This window comes from Giraffa tippelskirchi, chromosome 2 (assembly GCF_054371585.1).
Source record: "Giraffa tippelskirchi isolate mGirTip1 chromosome 2, T2T-mGirTip1v1.2.pri, whole genome shotgun sequence".
Taxonomy (NCBI): Eukaryota; Metazoa; Chordata; class Mammalia; order Artiodactyla; family Giraffidae; genus Giraffa; species Giraffa tippelskirchi.
The window spans coordinates 73,657,624-73,678,821 of record NC_137276.1 but is presented as its reverse complement, the minus strand read 5'-3'; the positions used below and the strand labels follow the sequence as shown (position 1 = coordinate 73,678,821).

At 34.5% G+C, this 21,198-nt stretch overlaps 1 protein-coding gene across 8 annotated transcripts in view; it reads right to left on the bottom strand.

The window, feature by feature from the left end:
* RTKN2 (rhotekin 2) overlaps positions 1-21,198 on the bottom strand; it is a 255,209-nt gene that overhangs the window by 143,320 nt on the left and 90,691 nt on the right. For 3 of the 8 annotated variants that reach the window (XR_014076534.1, XR_014076535.1, XR_014076533.1), the window contains exons 10-14: positions 19,079-19,244; positions 12,884-12,991; positions 11,488-11,648; positions 9,529-9,675; positions 8,154-8,229 (exon numbers count right to left, since the gene is read on the bottom strand). Coding sequence is in view for 3 of the 8 variants with exons in the window: in XM_081568997.1 (XP_081425123.1) it covers positions 9,667-9,675; positions 11,119-11,648; positions 12,884-12,991; positions 19,079-19,244 (813 nt within the window). In the remaining 5 variants the exon portion in view is untranslated. Of the gene's footprint in view, positions 1-8,153; positions 8,230-9,433; positions 9,676-10,537; positions 11,649-12,883; positions 12,992-19,078; positions 19,245-21,198 lie in introns of those variants that run through there. The other 5 variants (XR_014076531.1, XR_014076532.1, XM_081568996.1 and 2 more) reach the window with 3 other exon arrangements.

Here is a 21,198-nt window from a genome sequence, read left to right as displayed (position 1 = left end):
GATAAGAAAGCCTTCCTCAGCGATCAGTGCAAAGAAATAGAGGAAAACAACAGATTGGGAAAGACTAGAGATCTCTCCAAGAAAATTAGAGATACCAAAGGAACATTTCATGCAAATATGGGCTCGATAAGGATAGAAATGGTAGGGACCTAACAGAAGCAGAAGATATTAAGAAGAGGTGGCAAGAATACACAGAAGAACGATACACAAAAGATCTTCATGACCCAGATAATCACGATGGTGTGATCACTCACCTAGAGCCAGACATCCTGGAATGCAAAGTCAAGTGGGCCTTAGAAAGCATCACTACGAACAAAGCTAGTGGAGGTGATGGAATGCCAGTTGAGCTATTTCAAATCCTGAAAGATGATGCTGTGGAAGTGTTGCACTCGATATGCCAGCAAATATGGAAAACTCAGAAGTGGCCACAGAAATGGAAAAGGTCAGTTTTCATTCCAATCCCAAAGAAAGGCAATGCCAAAGAATGCTTGAACTACTGCACAATTGCACTCATCTCACATGCTAGTAAAGTAATGCTCAAAATTCTCCAAGCCAGGCTTCAGCAACAAGTGAACCGTGAACTTCCAGATGTTCGAGCTGGTTTTAGAAAAGGCAGAGGAACTAGAGATCCAATTGCCAACATTCGCTGGATCATTGAAAAAGCAAGAGAGTTACAGAAAAACATCTATTTCTGCTTTATTGACTATGCCAAAGCCTTTGACTGTGTGGATCACAATAAACTATGGAAAATTCTGAAAGAGATGGGAATACCAGACCATCTGACCTGTCTCTTGAGAAACCTGTATGCAGGTCAGGAAGCAACAGTTAGAACTGGACATGGAACAACAGACTGGTTCCAAATAGGAAAAGGAGTACATCAAGGCTGTATATTGTCACCCTGCTTATTTAACTTATATGCAGAGTACATCATGAGAAACACTTGGCTGGAAGAAGCACAAGCTGGAATCAAGATTGCCGGGAGAAATATCAATAACCTCAGATATGCAGATGACACCACCCTTATGGCAGAAAGTGAAGAAGAACTAAAGAGCCTCTTGATGAAAGTGGAAGAGGAGAGTGAAATAGTTGGCTTAAAGCTCAACGTTCAGGAAACTAAGATCATGGCATCTGGTCCCATCACTTCATGGCAAATAGATGGGGAAACAGTGGAAACAGTGTCAGACTTTATTTTTTTTGGGCTCCAAAATCACTGCTGACGGTGATTGCAGCCATGAAATTAAAAGACGCTTACTCCTTGGAAGGAAGGTTATGACCAACCTAGATAGCTTATTTAAAAGCAGAGACATTACTTTGCCAACAAAGGTCCATCTAGTCAAGGCTATTGTTTTTCCAGTGGTCATGTATGGATGTGACAGTTGGATGATGCAGAAAGCTGAGCGCCGAAGAATTGATGCTTTTGAACTGTGGTGTTGGAGAAGACTCTTGAGTCCCTTGGACTGCAAGGAAATCCAACCAGTCCATCCTAAAGGAGATCAGTCCTGGGTGTTCATTGGAAGGACTGATGTTGAAGCTGAATCTCCAATACTTTGGCCACCTCATGCGAAGAGTTGACTCATTGGAAAAGACCTTAATGCTGGGAAGGATTGGGGGCAGGAGGAGAAGGGTACGACAGAGGATGAGATGTTTGGATGGCATCACTAACTCGATGGACGTGGGTTTGGGTAAACTCCGAGAGTTGGTGATGGACAGGGAGGCCTTGTGTGCTGCGATTCATGGGGTCGCAAAGAGTCGGACGCGACTGAGCTACTGAACTGAAGTGAACTGAATCCTATTATTGTGACTGTTCTTTTATAGTACCTATCGTTGTTTTATGTATTAATCTTTTCAACTGATTTCTTAAGTTCACTGATGGTAGGTAGAGACTGTTTTAAATGTCTGTATACAGATAGATTTGTTATATATACTCGTGCTCAGTCGCTCAGTCATGTCTGCCTCTTTGCGAACCCATGGACTGTAGCCTGCCAGGCTCCTCTGTCAATGGAATTTTTAAGGCAAGAATACTGGAATGGGTTGCCATTTCCTTCTCCAGGGGATCTTCCCGACCCAAGGATCAAATCTGCGTGTCCTACATTGGCAAGTGGATTCTTTACCACTGAGCCACCTGGGAAGCCTGGTTATGTATATATGAGGCAGGCAAATTTAAGCAGTAAGCGATACCAATAGTCTCTAATACAGTTGATCCCACCAACTAAACTGTGAACCTCTCAAGCATATATATTTTTTTAATCTTAGAAACTCCAAGTTTTATTATAAGGACAATAAGAATATGGACATATTTTAAGTATCTTTTAAATTTTTGTGCATGGGCTTCTCTTGTGGCTCAGCAGTATAGAATCTGCCTGCAACGCAGGAGACAGAGGTTCAGCTGGCAACCCATTTTAGTATTCTTGCCTGGGAAATCCCATGGACAGAGGAGCCTAGTGGGCTACAGTCCCTAGGGTCGAAAGAGTTGGACATGACTTAGCAACTGAACAATATGACAAATAAATTCTTATGCACTGTAATTCCAGTATGCTCTCATCAAGCATAAAGTGAAAACGAGGCAGGAGTTATCCTTTCTTTTAAAATAATACTTCTGTGTGTATGTACACATATCACACACACAAGTACCAGCTGTATCTTCTCATTCCTCTTTCTTTGTTACATGTTATGTGTCAGGTTATAAAAACAATGGAAGAACACACGCCAGGCCCTGGGCTATGCGTTACATGCATTATCTTATTTAATAACCACAGTTATCCTATGAAGTAAGAACTATTTTCAGCTTAAAGCTTTCAAAAAAAAAATTACAAGAGGTTAAAAAAACCCAGCCCCATCACACGGCTAGATCACGGCAGAGCTAGAATTTGACCCAGGTCTAATTCCAGAATTCAAACTCTTAACTACTGTGCATTGTGACCCAGGGCAAGTCTACATTACATTTGTTTAGTGGGATAACTACAAGGACTATTTAAGGATTAAGTGAGTTAAGTCACATGCTTAGCATTATACTTTACACATAATAAATACATAATCATCCTCCCTCATTATTATTATGACATAGTTAAAAGTCAAATAAGACATGCTCCCTGCCCTTGAAAAATCTAACTTGGGGTAGGTAGAATTTCCTGCCCTATTAATATGATATCATGCCTATGACTATGTTATAGTCAAAAGAGATTTTTCCAAATGTGGTTAAGCTTACTAATCAGTAGACCTTGAATTAATCAAAAGAGAGATTATCCTGATGTGCTATATCTAATTACATGAGCCCTTAAAAAGCAAGCTTTCTCTAGCTGATTGGACAGGAGAGACTCAAATCTTCTTGAAGGAGGATTTGGATGTGTTAGGTTTAATGTGCTATTGCTGGCTTTGAAGACTGAGGGTCCACATATAAGGACTGGAGAGTGACCCTTGGCCAATCAACAAGCATGAGGCATTGAATTCTGCTGACAAAGTGAAAAAGACTGGAGGCAGATTTTTCCCAGAGCATCTAGATTAGAGTCTAGCCTGGCTGACACCTTGATATGGGTTTTGTGGTATCCTAAGCAGAGAACCCATTGAAACCCATACAGATTTCTAATTTAAAGAAAGGTGAATTATGATATATTTAAAGTGATGAAAGCGAAGAACCTACAACCAAGAATACTTTACCTAGCAAGACTCTCGTTCAGATTCGATGTTAAAAGCCTTCCAGACAAGCAAAAGTTAAGGGAATTCAGCACCACCAAACCAGCTTTACAACAAATGCTAAAGGAACTTCTCCAGGCAGGAAACACAAAAGAAGGAAAAGACCCACACAGAATAAACCCAAAACAATTAAGAAAATGATAAAAGAATCATACATATCAACAATTACCTTAAGTATAAATGGATTAAATGCACCAACCAAAAGATATAGACTGGCTGAGCGGACGAAAACATGCATGCATGCATGCACTTCCATTTACATCACTCTATCTAATCACCTAAATTGTATGTAATTATTTTATATTAAGTTAATTATGTTTCCATTATGGCTTGCAATTGTAATTATCTTTTATTTTTGTCTGGCTATTGACTGTAAAAACAGATAAACATCTTTTACTATTGTGATTATGTAAATATTATTCACTTAATAACATTGTATTCACAGTCAACAGAAAATAACAGAATTCTGTATCACTAAAACTACCATTTAGTAGAAAAAATTGCAATTATTTTTTAAAATCCAGATGCATATCAGAATTATTTTGGAATTTTTTGAAAAATACAAATGCCCAAGTATTGCTTTTATTCTCCAAAGCTCTAGATGTGTTTCTAATGAGCATCCATGTTTAAAAACAACTGGACTATATGATGGTTTTTTACTTTTATCTAGTTTGTTTTATTTTTTCTGTTTCATATTGTTTTCCCATTTCATTTAGTTTATGTTTTCCAATTTCTTTTTTTGCTGTTGTTCTTTCTCAAGCCTGTATCAAGCATAGTAGAAAAGCTTTTGCACACATACATATATATAAATGGTATGTATAATATATATATTTTAGAAAACTTGTGAATTTTTGCCCAGCTAAAAAAATTTATGACATATTGATTCCACTTGTTGTACTCAGTATGAATACAATGCCAGATTTCTAACTTATATTTACTCAAAACTTTGATATAGTCCCATGTATTTTGCATCTAATATTACTGCTAAAAGACTAGAAAGTTTATTATCTTAGTGATTCAAAAAAAAAAAATTTGAACGAGGCTGGAAACATCTAATCCAATTCTAAGAATATAAAGAAATGCTATGTTGTGAAAAAAAACAAACAGGAAATTAACATGTGCTAAAAGAGATCAGTCCTGGGTGTTCATTGGAAGGACTGATGCTGAAGCTGAAACTCCAATACTTTGGCCAACTGATGCAAAGAGCTGACTCATTTGAAAAGACCCTGATGCTGGGAAAGATTAAGGGCAGGAGGAGAAGGAGACGACAGGAGATGAGATGGTTGGATGGCATCACCGACTCAATGGACATGGGTTTGGGTGGACTCCAGGTGTTGGTGATGGACAGGGAGGCCTGGTGTGCTGCAGTTCATGGGGTCGCAAAGAGTCAGACACTACTGAGCGACTGAACTGAACTGATAGTATTATTAACTAAAATACAGATTTTGTCCAAATTTCACAAAATTTTATGCTAGTATCCATTATTTGTTTTCATACCTTATTCCAGATTCCACATTGTATTTAACTGCATTGAGCACCTTCAGCTGTATGCAGTAAATTCTGATAAATTCTTTTTATTTTTATTGTTACAAATATTTTCTGATTTTCAGTTCAGTTCGGTCACTCAGTCATGTCCAACTCTTTGCGACCCCATGAATCACAGCATGTCAGGCCTCCCTGTCCATCACCAACTCCCAGAGTTTACCCAAACTCATGTCCATACTATATCCTTCTACTTTTCTGTATATTCATTCTATTTATTTTTGAGAATTTGATACTGAAACTCCAACTGAAATATTTTCTAAGGGTGTATCTATAGTTTCTTATATACATCCATCATTTAAAAATGGACATTTAATTTCTAAATACATGGGGTTTTTAAAGTATCTTTGATATTAATTTCTCATTTTGATATTAATTTCTTATGTAAATGCTTTCTTCTCTGCAATCAGCCTGTTTTCTTAGTCTTCTAACTTTATTGAGGCTTTCAATGGCTAAGTCAAAGATCTCTCTTGGTAAATGTCACATAAAACTTGAAAATATGTGGCTCATTTTCAAATATCTTTGATATTGATTTCTAAACATAATTCCACAGTGATAAGAGAACACACTCTGTATGATTTCAATACCTGTAGACCATGAAAGTTTTGCACCTTAAGTCCATGGGTATGTTCCTGTGTCTCCTAGTTGATTGTCTATTGGAATTTGAATAGAATTTGTATCCTACTATTGTGTGAAAGTTGTATAAAGCTTAATAATGTTAAATTGGTTCATAATGATTTTCAAGTCTACTATACCCTACTTTTCTGTGTATTCATTCTATTTATTTTTAAGGATTTGATATTGAAACTCCAACTAGAATTTTATCTACTTAAAAAAATAATTATAAGATATAGTGGAACTACATGTAACTCTGCTCTGTATTTTCCAAGTCTCCTGTAAAGGTGTCACCATACTTTCATAATTTAAAATATAAAAAGAGAAAAAATAAAGAAATGCTAGATAATGAAAAGGATTTTGTTTTTTAAGTTGATGATAATTTGTTATGCAGAAGAAGCACATAGCATTAATATGTAGGGGAACACAAAAATACAAACAAGAAGTTAGGCTATAAATGGAGGTATACATAGAGCATAAAGGAAGGAGTGTAAATCCACTAGAGGGAGAACCTGAGAGGGCACAAAGTCTTTGTGAATGTAGTGGTGCTACGACTTTGAAAAATGAATAAAATCTGCTGACTGTGGGTTGAGAGGAGAACGCATGAAGAAGAGAGGAAAGATATTCTAGGTAAAGAGAAGACAGCACGGATTGTGGAGGCAATGTCCAAACGATGAGGGCTACAAGAGGAAAGCACCTCGGAGGGCATGAGAGTTGCAGCTGGGTTATGATGCTTCCTGTAAACTGTGCGAAATGTTTCGACTTTCACTCTGCTAGCACTTGCAGCACATTTTAAAAGAATCTTTTAATTGAAAATATCTGGATTGAAGACTTTACATAGAGTACAGATACATATGTGTGTATGTGTATATATAGATATATATATTTCTATTTCTACATGTAATAAATATAAAATATATGTTTTAATGCTTAAGATTAATAGATGGATAACTTAATACTTTTTCTCCCCTGTAAAATTAAAATCACTCTAGCTAATTAAGCTGAAAACATGTTTCTAAATTGGTTAAATTCAACAAAAATACATCCATTCACAAAACCAAAATTTGTTTTCTTTTGAGTAAACAAAAATAAAATATATCCTGATACAACACTCAGGAAAGTATCCATTTTCAACAAAATGATCTATTTGGATATCTTGAAACATGTTTATGACAAAGCATAATTATGTATGTATATCTTTTCAATATTTCTCTCCTTTAGTAGTTAATTATTAAGAGATTACCACATCTCTCAAAGCAAATTGCTGCCATTTAAAACACAAGTTTAGCAAGATATGAGATGATTTTGCCTATCTAACACACCAAGATTGGTATTTTTCCTATCTTGAGATAAATAAAAATGTTGGTTAATATTTCTTTAACAGTTAAAGTTATGTTATTTGAACATGAAGGTACTTGGTTTATTTGAGTACATTTCTTAGCACCAGCTGCTGGTTATGTCTTTTCTCTGTTTACCCTGATTTTACAACACTGTTTACGTCTATCAGTTTAGCCTAGAGGACATACCTAAAGGAAAAAATCTAGAAAATGTTTTCATGAATCAGTCTTTTAAAGTATAGAAGTTCTAACCACATGACCTTGTTTTATCAATTTCTAATAGTTAAATATACATATATGCATAATATAATACTTTTTAATTCAGAATCCTGACCCACATTAAAAAGGTAAAAATTATAAACAATCCCAATTACACAAATATGCCACAGAAAATAAAATATTCTACAATATTTTCAAATGAAATCTTGTCTTTAAAAATTCAAAGGTGACATATTCCTAGTATTAACCAAGAAGAAGCATGATACAGAATAGACCATTTTCATTATAACTATTATTAGCTACAAAGCAGTTACACATAAATGTGTAAACATTTAAAAAGAGTAGTGTCTTTGAAATGTAAATGCAAAAAGTCAACTCTACCTACATTATAAATTTAAGACTAATAGAACACTGAAGACAACTATGAGAATATAAAAGCTGACCAAAGTTTAAATACTGTGTGATAATTCACTGTTTAAAAAGACAGTGAGTTTTGATAAATTCTAATCACAGGGACAGATATTTTTCCCGCCAAACCACTTCTCTTGTTCATGGTGCAGCATTTTATCTCTATCTAGTATGGTTGTTCCTTGTTCATGGTAACACAAGTGACTGCATTTAAATGGCATTTACCATAAACGGCACCGAACTGCCCTATAATTTCATTTTGGACTGAATTAATTAACTTCTCAGTAGGTGGCTGAGGTACTGAACAATAAGCCTAAAGAAATATTTGACTGCTTAACCTACCTTCCATGAATTGTCTCGAAATCAAGGCAGCTTCCATTTTAATAAACAGTACCAGGTAAAATATATTTAGTAGGACCTAAAGGGTAAAGATAAGGCATTTATAATAAATGGATTTAGTTTTCCACAAACATGCATGTCCATTTAAAAGAAGTCAGGGGGCACGGCAGACAGTTAGGATTTAACAAAACTAATCAAGAGTTGGCATGCCTGATATTTTGAAAGACTGTTTACCTTAGGAGGTATGCATTTATATTAACAAAATGCCTTCTTTGTCCTTGCAAGATTTTTAATAAAAAGCTCACTACTTTGTTGCAATTAAAATACTACCGTAATGCTGTTTTAAGTAATTTATATCTCAGGGCTTGAAATGTAAATGTAATTTTAAAAGATATTATCAGATCATCTGTATTATAATATTATAAAATACCTATTCTATTTATGACTCTCCAATTATAACATTATTAAAATTTGACAGCTAACTCTTTGTTTCAAGTTTACAGTCTTCATATATCAAGCAGTAAATTAAAAGGACAAACAAGGAATGTGAAAAGTCAGCTCATAAAAAGCTGAAATGTCTTTTATTACGTGGCATATTTTTCTCTGTCATAAACTTCCGGTTTAAGAAAATGAGAAAACAAATAGTTATTTTGACAAACTCCTTGAAAAAGTGTTTAACTCAGTATTTTTAGATTTTTTTTTTTTAACTGTGGAAGAAAGAAAAGGAGGGAGGAAGAGAGGGAGGAAAGGAGCCCCAACTTTGTATTATACCTTTTGCTGGAAATGGAGAGTGGGAATAACTAACAATCACTGAGAAGCAGCTCAGAAGTATAGCTGAAGACGTCAGCCCGATTTTAAAGGCTTTGTAACATATAGTAACATGGGACCCCAAAAACAGTCTGAATAATTTTGGGGGAGATGGCCCTTGGTCAGGCTTCATCTAAATGGTTCTAGGAAGAAAGGCTTCAGCCTTATTTCAAAGTGCCCACTGAGGGCACAACTGCTAGATAATTTCTCTAAGAACAAATTCTGGTTCCTGTACCATTTGAATTCTTCCTGATAATAATATGCATAAGGAGAAACAACAAGAATATAATTTGGAAGTTTTAACACTGGTTTATTCTAAGGAAAGCTCTAACTAAAAAAAAAAAAGAATGTGTAGATGTCAGTTTCAGAAACAATTTTTCCTACACATCTTTTAGCTCAATAATTTAGTGGCAACAAGAGTCATAAATGCTGTCAAAAACAGCAGTGAGGTTTAAAAATCAAAATTCAAACAATAATATCCTTCACATTTTTAATATGTCATTTACTGAATTGGCAATCACGACTGAGATTTATGAGAGCTTTCTAGTTAGAAAAAACAAATTAATCATACCTTTTTAGGTTTTCATTGTCTCTAAATTTTATCAGGCAAGCATATACGATTTCCTTCTCATCAAATGCTATGTCTGTCCTGGTGTCTCCAGTCACAAGAGACCTTTTGTATCATTACTCCCTTGAGTTCCAATTCTTACTAGGAGTCCTGGACAAACACAAAAGTAACCTGGCAGTTACATCATTCTACATAAATGAAAAAAGACTCTTGTTATCTAAAAATAATGAAAGGATCCATTTAAATTAATGTTATTTTTTGTGAAGTATTCATTTTACTTTGTAATACTGTAGTTCTGATTCAAATAGAGTTCTTATGAGCTTTAAAAAGATCTCTAGAGCTTATATACAGGGCAGTAATTTAATTCTTATATTTTCATTTCTCACAATGATATTTGAGATTCTTAGTGCTGCTGCTGACAGCTTATGTAAACTGTTTTATTTGGAAATTCTGATTAGATTTTTAAAACTGTCCAGCTCTTATTTATAAGAAGCATAATTATTAAGAAAAAGGTTTTTTTTGTTCCTTTAAGGTATTCATTCTTTTGCTATTTATTGCTCACTTGATTTCATAATCCTGTTTGTGTCACTATGATTAGTTGCTATGGAAATTACCTCCTATGGAAATGATTCCAATGTCATTATTGTAATAATATGACTTTAATAACAAATATCAATAGCAGACACGAACCTCTACTAGAAAAAGGAAATCCAAATAATATTTTTAGAAGGATTAATTCTGAAATTATCATGGTCAAGTTTTCTGATATTTTTAACAGGTCATCTGCTTATTAAATAAGTATTAAATGAATTTCAAGGTGTTAACAGCTACTCATTTCCCTACATGCCAATGTCACAATGGAAATTAATACCATGCATAGGAAAGTGGAAGTAAAGAACATTTCATCTACCAGTTACCTAAACTTAAAAATGTTTTGCTTTACATATGAAAGGTAATGTCAACAGGATTTCGGGGATCATCAAGGAAACAACTTTGAATAACGCATTGCATATTCCCTTTAAAGAATTTAATATTCCAAAATTTATTCCAGGAATTTGAAAGGTCAGTGAGTTAACTAGTGAGTAAAATAATAGATGAGAGCCAGTGGACTATTAGATGAGAACTCCAGAATGCTAAGAGGAAATCTTCTTGGGTGGATTCTGTAATTTGTGGTTTGAATGAAACTTTTGAAACATTCCATTAGCATTAAAATTCTCACAATGATAATACGGCTCTTATTTAACACATTTTAAATTACTAGACAATCTCTCCCCAAAGAAATTTTAATGCATTCTTCTGCCTAGTGCTTGTTCGCCACCTAGTACTAACTTAGGAATAAATTAACCCTTCCAACAATTGAGATATTGTCTAGAAACCGCCTCTTATGCTCTGCTAGAGAAATAACTTTAATTCTGAAAATCATAAAAGAGAAATCCATTTCTTCATTATAAAATATTTTTATACCTATTACTGATATACATCACTATCATATTTACCTACATAATTACATGTTACTACATCTACAGTGCTTCTAAATTAAGCTTCACAATTATAGATTTTTAAAATGTTTTATACATAAAGGGTTTTCTATACTTGTGTCTGCCACCATGATCTAGGGTCCAAAATGTCTTTGATAGATTTCTGCCTTGGAGCTGGTACTGGCTTGGCTTCAATGTTGGTTTTAGTGTCTGTGTGTTCACCAGCAGTTAAACTACTTTTCCTGGCAGGAAGAAGTTTTCGAGGAGCAGCCACTGGTTTCTGTAAGTGATGCATCGGGGTTGATAGTTTGGTATCCAAAGGCGAAGTCTGAGATACACTTGTTTTTTCCCAGTTGCCCTTAACCAGTTGATTTTTGTTGCTCTGTGTTTTTGAGGTGAATGGAGTTTTATCAGGAGGAGGAAGGGGAGCTCGTCTCTTTTTCCCTTTCTCTTCATGTAACTGCTTGCTTGCAGGAGATAATACCTTTTTCTTGATGACAACTTGGTGATTACCATCAAAGAGTGTGGCCCAAGGAGGAGGTGAGGCTTCTTCATGCTGACCAATGAGGAACTCTCCATTCATCTCTTCAATTTTTTTTTGTATTATACCAGTTAAACTTTCAAGTTTCATAGGTGAATCAATGCCTGTAATAATTATAAGAAAAAATACATGGAACAAATTCTGAAGCAGTACACCCTTTACCCAAGTAAGTTATTACATTATGTTATCTATATAATAGTTATCCAAACCAGACCAGGATAAGTGGTTTTTTTTTTTAATATGTTTATTTGTAAAAATAATACTAATGGAAGCAAAAAATAAGAAGATCATGTACTGCACGCATGCACAATCACACACACACACATACATAAGTATATTCCTAAATTATACGTGGAAAATCCAGTTTTCAAAGGAGTGGAGCTTCATCAGAATTTTTTTGAATTCTGCAGATTAAGTATTTATAAATAACTTTTGCTGGGTTTAAAATCTATTCTGACTTACAGGTAAGAGTGGATTCCCTTTTATAAACCCCTGATATGTAAACTGGGAAAATGTAACTGGATTAGTATTCTTTCCTGTAGACCAGCAAAGTCTTTGTAATAGGGAAAAAATCCAAAACAAAAACCCCATGGAAACAGAGTGAAGCCTTAATACCATTTTGTTGATTTTCCTTGGGAAAAATGGGAGACATTTATGTCAATTACATGATATTTTCAAATGTGTAAGCTCAAATGTTTCATTTTAAATCCAACATTTAAAGGTATATGTAAGTGCAGGAACATTGGTGGTAAAATACACTAGAATTTAGTACTGATTTGTGCTTGTTCACAACACTGCTCACTGAGGCAATCACACAAAGATAAATAAATACACTTCAAAGTGTGGGGAAAATGGAATATTTATGAGTCTAGAAATCTAAAATTTTCCAAAGTATTAAACTTAACCAATTTTTTTGCCTGAGAGGAAAGCTTCCATTTATTAATATTCATCTATCAACACTACTTTAAAACAAATTTAATAAAATACGGAAAAAATTACTGAACATAATTATATTTTAAAACATCAAGGTTTATATCTTCAGAATTTTCATCAGCTACTCAGCTAATATTTATTTTCAGTGTACCCTTATTCATGTTGAAGTCTTAACATTTTTGTTTGATCTTAAGCATTCAAACTATGAAAAATGTGTATTCATTAATTTTGTATTAATTCATCTTTTAAACATGAGTTTCTTAGTCTATAATCATAGTCTTTTTTCATTCATTTTTGACTGTGGCTTGAAAATTTTAGCATTTTAATGTCAATAGAATAAGCTGCTTGTGTAAGGACAATGTCCTTTTTGTTACCCTGAAGCTTAGAAAAGACAAACCCCACTTACTCATATCATGGTAGACTGAGGTTGCCTCTTTTGTCAAGAACAAAGGTGGTTTCCGTGGTGACATAATCTCAATTTTCATAAGTTCTTCACAACAATGCTTCCATTGGCCTAAGAAAGAAAAAGGTAGGCTAGTTTAAAACAAATGTGAAATATATATTTAACAGATTATCAACACATTTTTTGCTTTGAAAAATAAGTGAATTCATAAAGTATTATCTTAAAGAAGCTATAAAAATCTAGTACTACCCATTATTTCTAAGTCTAGGCACAAATGTACTCTATTTTAAATATAAATCTCTACGAACAGATATTAGCTCTGTAGGCTATTAAATACTATATTACTTCTCTAAGAGGTCAATAACTAAAACATTTATGGTAAAAGTTTGTGTAAGTTCTCTTATTTTAAATATTATATAAAAACATACAGTATTTAAAACAGTTGAAAAATAAAGATTAACTGAAATATAGTTACCTAGAAGGAAGCAGAAGAAAATATAAGTGGTATTTCTCAGAAAATGATTTTAATTTTGAAAATTTTAATTAAGAAATAAGAATTGCTTACAAAAAATTCTTTTAAGATGATAATCATGCCCTTCTAAAAATCAAGAAAACTAGGAAAATGCTGTATTTTCATTTTATTCCGGGTACATAAAAACCTGTTACTATAAAGACAGATCATTCAAAATTCTAACTGGACGCGATAGACTTGAGTTTGAGTAGGCTCCGGGAGTTGGTAATGGACAGGGAAGCCTGGCGTGCTGCAGTCCATAGGGTCGCAAAGAGTCGGACATGACTGAACTTAATTTATTTTAGGAAGGACACTTTAAATAAAGCCATTAGGCATTCAAAATAATATTCAATAATAAAAATACTCTTGAATAAGTTGTTTTAATTATTAAAATTGAAAAGTGTGGACAACATTAATGTTTCTTGTAATTATGTTTTACTATGTTCACCTCAAAATGAAATTCTCAGATTTATTTCTCCTGAGTGGATATAAAAAAATCTTTAGCCTTTCCATCTTTATTGTGGACTTGTAGGCTGAGGTTTACCATTCTTACATGATATCTTACATTAGCAGAAAAGTAAATATAATATACATGTGCCTTTTTATACTGATTTATGATCTGTATTTCTTTTTATTATATTCTCAACCTCTACATTCAACATCTAACTTATTTCCCATGGCTTAAAAATTAAAGATACTTCATGTTTAGCCAAATTATCTATTTTTGTTATTTTATGTCTAATTTATATCATGTTAATATGGTACTATATACATAAATTTTAAATCCATCACTTTAAGTAGTTAAGAAATATAAAAAAAACCCTTTCAGTATGTTTTATTACAATGCTAAGTATAGAATATTGTAAAAAATTTCAGAATATCTCATAGAGCAATATATAAAGGGAATAAAATCTTGGCTTTAAGCCTTCAAAGGTTGCTCTGTAGAATTTAAATCTAGCAGGATCTAAGATCTGATAACTTATTCCTCCTTTCTACTTCCTTTTTTAGATAAATATAGAAACGCCAGCCTTTTCTTTTTAGGAGCAGGAAAAAAATGGCCTTATCTAATGGAAAAGTAATGAAACACTTTAAACCAGCAAACAATTCTCTGTCAAATCTTAGACAAGTAATATAGTACAGCATTGTTTCAATATTGATAGTTGAAAGCTTTTCATTGTTAAACTGATAGCAGAATACTATGTTTAAAACTGCAATATAAAGCCACATTATCCCATGTGTTACAGAAGTCAGAGATATAAATGTGGCATGTTCACTGATCAAGACATTATAATTAAACATTTTACCATTACATAAATTAGCAAGCATAGGTATATGAATATGAATATGCTAACAATAAAGGCCCAGTATGAGATATTAAATGGGTACATTTTGCTCACATAAAATCTATATATTGAAGATGTTTCCCACCACATATACTATTATAATGCTCCCATTCAAAATAACCTATTATGTTAAGCTGCTTATTTAACTTAGTATATATTACTAAATATTTGAAAAAAAATCTTTCACTCACTATTCCAAGCAGTAACCTACTTGATTGTCTACAAACAGGTGTCATTCCTTTTACAGGTTAGCTCTCAGATGTTAAAAATTAGCTATTACCTCCCCCTTGCCTCCCAACCTCCACTCCTCAAGCTGTCCTTCCACAGGCTAAACACACCTAGCTCCATTAGTGTTTTCTCATGATTTCCAGTTTTCTCACCCTCATGATTTTCTACTCTCAAGCTAAGTCAAGTAACTGAAGTATGTCTAAGTGTTAAATTACTCTTACTTTATTCTGCCCTAGATATCTATCTTCTATTTTGTTGCATACATCACACTTCACTGAAGATTACAAGAGGCTACACTTATTACTAGGAGAGTAAAAATTCTAAAGCACAAGTTACTCTTTGGAATAATATATGCACTTCCATTTTTACTTCAGATCTTTATATCTTACACAACGAATTCTAAACAGCAAATGTAATACTATTTATACTTTAAAAATTAGACTGGCAGATTTTATCTCCAAAGCATTAAATACTAAACAAGTAGCCAGACCTGAGAACCTAGTCGTCATCACTTCATTACTTTGACAGTACAAAAATGTCATGAGATTCTTTAATTTTTATTGGCGTATAAGAGGTCAGTCTTCGTTCCAATCCCAAAGAAAGGCAATGCCAAAAAATGCTCAAACTACTGCACAATTGCGCTCATCTCACATGCTAGTAAGGTAATGCTCAAAATTCTCCAAGTCAGGCTTCAGCAATACGTGAACCGTGAACTTCCAGATGTTCAAGCTGGTTTTAGAAAAGGCAGAGGAACCAGAGATCAAATTGCCAATATCCGCTGGATCATCGAAAAAGCAAGAGAGTTCCAGAAAAACATCTGTTTCTGCTTTATTGACTATGCCAAAGCCTTTGACTGTGTGGATCACAATAAACTGTGGAAAATTCTGAAAGAGATGGGAATAACAGACCACCTGACCTGCCTCTTGAGAACTCTGTATGCAGGTCAGGAAGCAACAGTTCGAACTGGACATGGAACAACAGACTGGTTCCAAATAGGAAAAGGAGTACGTCAAGGCTGTATATTGTCACCCTGCTTATTTAACTTATATGCAGAGTACATCATGAGAAACGCTGGGCTGGAAGAAACACAAGCTGGAATCAAGATTGCCGGGAGAAATATCAATAACCTCAGATATGCAGATGACACCACCCTGATGGCAGAAAGTGAAGAAGAACTAAAGAGCCTCTAGATGAAGGTGAAAGAGGGGAGTGAAAAAGTTGGCTTAAAGCTCAATGTTCAGAAAACTAAGATCATGGCATCTGGTCCCATCACTTCATGGGAAATAGATGGGGAAACAGTGGAAACAGTGTCAGACTTTATTTTTGGGGGCTCCAAAATCACTGCTGATGGTGACTGCAGCCATGAAATTAAAAGACGCTTACTCCTTGGAAGGAAGGTTATGGCCAACCTAGATAGCATATTTAAAAGCAGAGACATTACTTTGCCAACAAAAGTATGTCTAGTCAAGGCTATGGTTTTTCCAGTGGTCATGTATGGATGTGAGGATTGGATGGTGAAGAAAGCTGAGTGCCGAAGAATTGATGCTTTTGAACTGTGGTGTTGGAGAAGACTCTTGAGAGTACCTTGGACTGCAAGGAGATCCAATCAATCCATCCTAAAAGAGATCAATCCTGGGTGTTCATTGGAAGGTCTGATGTTGAAGCTGAAACTCCAATACTTCGGCCACCTCATGCGAAGGGTTGACTCATTGGAAAAGACCCTGATGCTGGGTAGGATTGGGGGCAGGAGGAGAAGGGGACGACAGAGGATGAGATGGTTGGATGGCATCACCGACTCGATGGGCATGGGTTTGGGTAGACTCCGGGAGGTGGTGATGGACAGAGAGGCCTGGCGTGCTGCAATTCATGGGGTTGCAAAGAGTCGGACACAATTGAGCGACTGAACTGAACTGAGTTGCTTTACAATGTTGTGTTAGTTTCTACTGTACAGCAAAGTGAATCAGCTATATGTATACACATATTCCCTCTTTTTTTATTTCCTTCCCCTTTAGGAAGAACTATAGAGCAACTGAGTAGAATTCCTTGTGCTATACAATAGGTTCTCATTAGTTATCTATTTTATACATTGTATCAACAGTGTTGATCCCAATCTCCCAATTCATTTCTCCTCAAATGTCATGAGATTCTTAACCCACCAACTCCCTCTTTTAGCATAATAAATTATTTTACATAATCTGAGGAATGAAAACATGAAATCATGTAACAGTAGTTGATATCTACACTATTCTCACATTTTTACTCCTCTTTCCTGTTTTTGTCTACACAAAAATTTTAAAATGCCCCTGTGTGTGTGTGCATACTAAGTTGCTTCAGTCATGTCTGACTCTTTCTGACCCTATGAGCTGTAGCCCACAAGAATACTGGAGTGGGTAGCCATGTCCTCCTCCAGGGGATCGTCCCAATCCAGGGATCAAACTGTGTCTCCTGCAGCACCTGCAATGAAGGCAGATTCTCTAATGCTGAGCCACTGGGGAAGCCCTTAAAATGCCAGAATCATTTCTAAAAGTAACACAATCTTCTATAAGGCAGATTCTATAAATCAAGAGCAGTTAGGAAAGCAGTTAAAATTTTAGCTGTAATCAGCAAATGAGAGGAAGTTATCTTTTAAGCTACATACCAAAGATCAGCTGAAATTTTAAAATAAAGAAATGTAGTACATGCAGGTAAACGTGGAACAAATATTTAAACATCTACTAGTGTTAGTTGCTCAGTCGTGTCTAACTCTTTGCAATCCCATGGACTGTAGCCCACCCAGCTCCTCTGTCTATGGAATTCTCTAGGCAAGAATATTGGAGTGAGTTGCCATTCCCTTCTCCAGGGGATTTTCCCAACCCAGGGATCAAACCCAGTTTTCCTGTATTGCAAGCAGATTCTTTACCATCTGAGCCATCAGGGAAGACCCATTTCAACATCTACCGATTGCCAATGGACAGTACTTAAGGAAAACAAGTTCTGAAGAATCCAAGAAAGCCCTGGAGGGAGTCCTCTGGTTCCCTGCAATAAACCTGAAACCTATTCAGGCCTCAATTTTCTCATCTTAAAAGCAGAGAGATAATTTCTACTTCACTGGGTTGTTATGAAAAATAAATGAAGCCATATGGTATTTGGAAGCTAATCAATAAATTTATTTTCCTTTTCTGCCCCCTCCCCAACCATCACTGTAATAACTGGCCAAGCCATGGATCAGAGTATGCTTATAAAAATTAATCTGAGGACTGTAGATATTAACTATTTTAGAGAGTTCTCAATAACAGATCCTAAAATGTCTAGGATTAGGATCTAATCCTAGATCCTAAAATAACTCTAGGCTTATCTCAAAGAGCTGCAGAAATAACTTCCTATTGTTTAAAATAGTTTTACTTTGCAATTCTATAGAAAAGTATCATAAAGACATAAAATACTGGTTGAATCTAATAGTAGGCTTAGTTTGCTTAGAAATAGCCATTATCAATAGTCTACACTTTCAATATACAGTTTCAATGTTTTTGTTGATAAAATTCCTTAAATTGAAAATACTAGAACCTCATATATTTTACATACTATAACTCTGTTTATGTTGCTATCATATTGTTTTTATAATCCATGCCACTGAACTGTATTATTGAAACTGAAAAATCATATGTGCTGTTTAAAAAAAATCTCTTTGGATGATGTCCAAAATGATATAATGAATTGAGAGTTAACAGAAGTCTACATAAAAATGAATCTCCTTCTGAACATGTCAATATTTTATGATCATCACTATCCTAGAGAAGTTTTTTTTTACTCATATAGCTTATTATCCTTTTGATCGGAGAGACTGCCTTAAGACATTCAACCTAATATTTTGAGAAAATGTGGTTTACTTGTTTTAGGGACCAGAACTTAAAAGTAACAAGCAATGATACTAGGAATTCAAAGGTATTAACAGTCATGCACTGGGGAAAAACTGACAGAAAAAAAGCATCAATGCATTGATGATATACTACCATTTTATTCAAGAGCATACAAATTCTTAATACAAACTATACAACTGTAATTTTAATACTTAGTTTGCTATGTACATCCTTTCATGCTACATGAATATACTACTAGAGAATCCAAATGTCAGCTTACTAAGATCAAAGAAATGCTGCCAGAAGGCTTCCATCCACTTCTGAAGATCTTCTCTATTGTCAGCTGAAAATATATGAGTTACAGCTTGTCCAGCAATAGGGTTGATGACAGAGAAATTATGAATTTTTTTCGTTTTCTCCTTATCCACTGCCCGAATTCTAGTTTCCTAAAAATTAAGACAAAATTAGTGTTTAACAAGAGACTATTTCTGTAATGATCAAATAAATGGTTTATTGCATAGCTACAATGTTTATACCAGATGCAATTACAATCTTATTGCTGATCAGCTGAAATTTAACATATGTAATTTTGAGAATTTTCAATATTCAAGCTCAAATCAAGAAAGTTTTTAAAAAAATACATTAAAAATAGTAATGTTTCAAAGTATACTACATGTAGCACTAATGTTAAATTACATGAGATTAAAACATAATCTCTGCTGATCTCTCAGTTTAAGTAGGAGTTTGCTGTCTTTTATATACATCTTAAAATTTGTAATAAAACAAGTAAGCATGTTATAACTGTAATGAGTTATGTTAACTGTATTTCCAACAGTAATAAAATAATCAGTAAAGTATGTTTCTTATTCTAATATTCACTCATAGAATACAGTGTTATCAGTTAAAGCAGTAAAATCATAATGTAACATTTACATAACATAGTAAAGTTAGGCTTTCATCATTAACATTTATTTCATATGTAACATTCATTTACCAAGCTCATAGCTAAGATCCATAAAGTAATATAAATTTGAAAATGGTAAAAAATTATTTTTTAAAATGATGAATGCACCACTTTACAACAAAGGCAACAGCTTCATACATGCTGATAGTCTAAACCTTTTCTTTACATATTTTTCAGTATTTATTTTTTTCTGTGTTGGGTCTTTGTACTGGACGTGGGCTTTTCTCTAGCTGCAGCAAGTAGGGCTGGGGGAGGGAGGTGTTAACTCTTCATTGTGGTGCACGGGCTTCTCACTGAGGTGGCTTCTCACACTGGGGAGCACAGGCTCTAGGCACACAGCCTTCAGGAGTTGCAGCTCGAGAGCTTTAGAGCACAGGCTCAGGTGTTCATAGCATGTGGATTCTTCCCAGATCAGGGATAGAATCCATGCTTCCTGCATTGGTAGGCAGATTCTGATTCACTGTGCCACCAGGGAAGTCCCAATCTAGGAAAAAGGAAAGTCCCTTTTTTTCTGAGTGGTAGTAGGTATGACACTGTGTGATCCGTCTTGTGTTTATGTGTAGAAGAGACTATTCCCAAGTCACATATTGCATTGCTATGTCACATGGTAAGCTAGCAACTACAAGTAGTTTCCAAGGAATCATGGAAAAAAAGTCTGAAATAAACCTATTAAGCAAAGATAGTGATCTGGCTGCCTGGATAATGACTGACATTTACATTTTTCTAGCGCAATGCTGTTCACTAGACATACGTTGTGTGCCCCATAAGTAACTTAAGATTTTCCAGTAACCAAATTAAAAAAAGGTAAAATGAAACTAGTGAAAATAATTATGTAATAATATATTATTTTAAAATAATATATTTTTGCAACCCAACTATTGAAAATATTTTAACATGTAATTGACTAAAAATGTTGAGATATTTTACATTGTTTTTTCACACTAAAGTCTCAAAAAATTCCAGTCTGTATTTTATAGTTACAATATATCTCAACTTGGACCGGCCACATCTTAAGTGCCTAACAGCCACGGATGGCTAGTGGCAACTGTGCTGAGGAGAGCAGTTCTAGAGCTGGATGGTTACGCCTACTGTAATGAATGCAGAATACTTGGCTGGCAGTTACAAAGGCTGATTCAGAGTGGGAAGAAATTATTCACTTTACACTGAATGTAGAACGAAGAGAATCTGTGTGTAGAGTCACACACCAAAATCGATATATACATTTAATGATGTCCTATGTGGACATTTTAGAAGTAGCAAAGCACTTGGAAGAAAAGCTATCCATTCCCTGACAAACAGGTAAATATGAGCAGGTGAACACCATACAGATGACATAAATTCTTTTCTGAAGGAACAACTATTTAAAAATCACAAGAAAAAATGTATGCCATATAAAGTAGTTCAGTTCAGTCGCTCAGTTGTGTCTGACTCGTTGC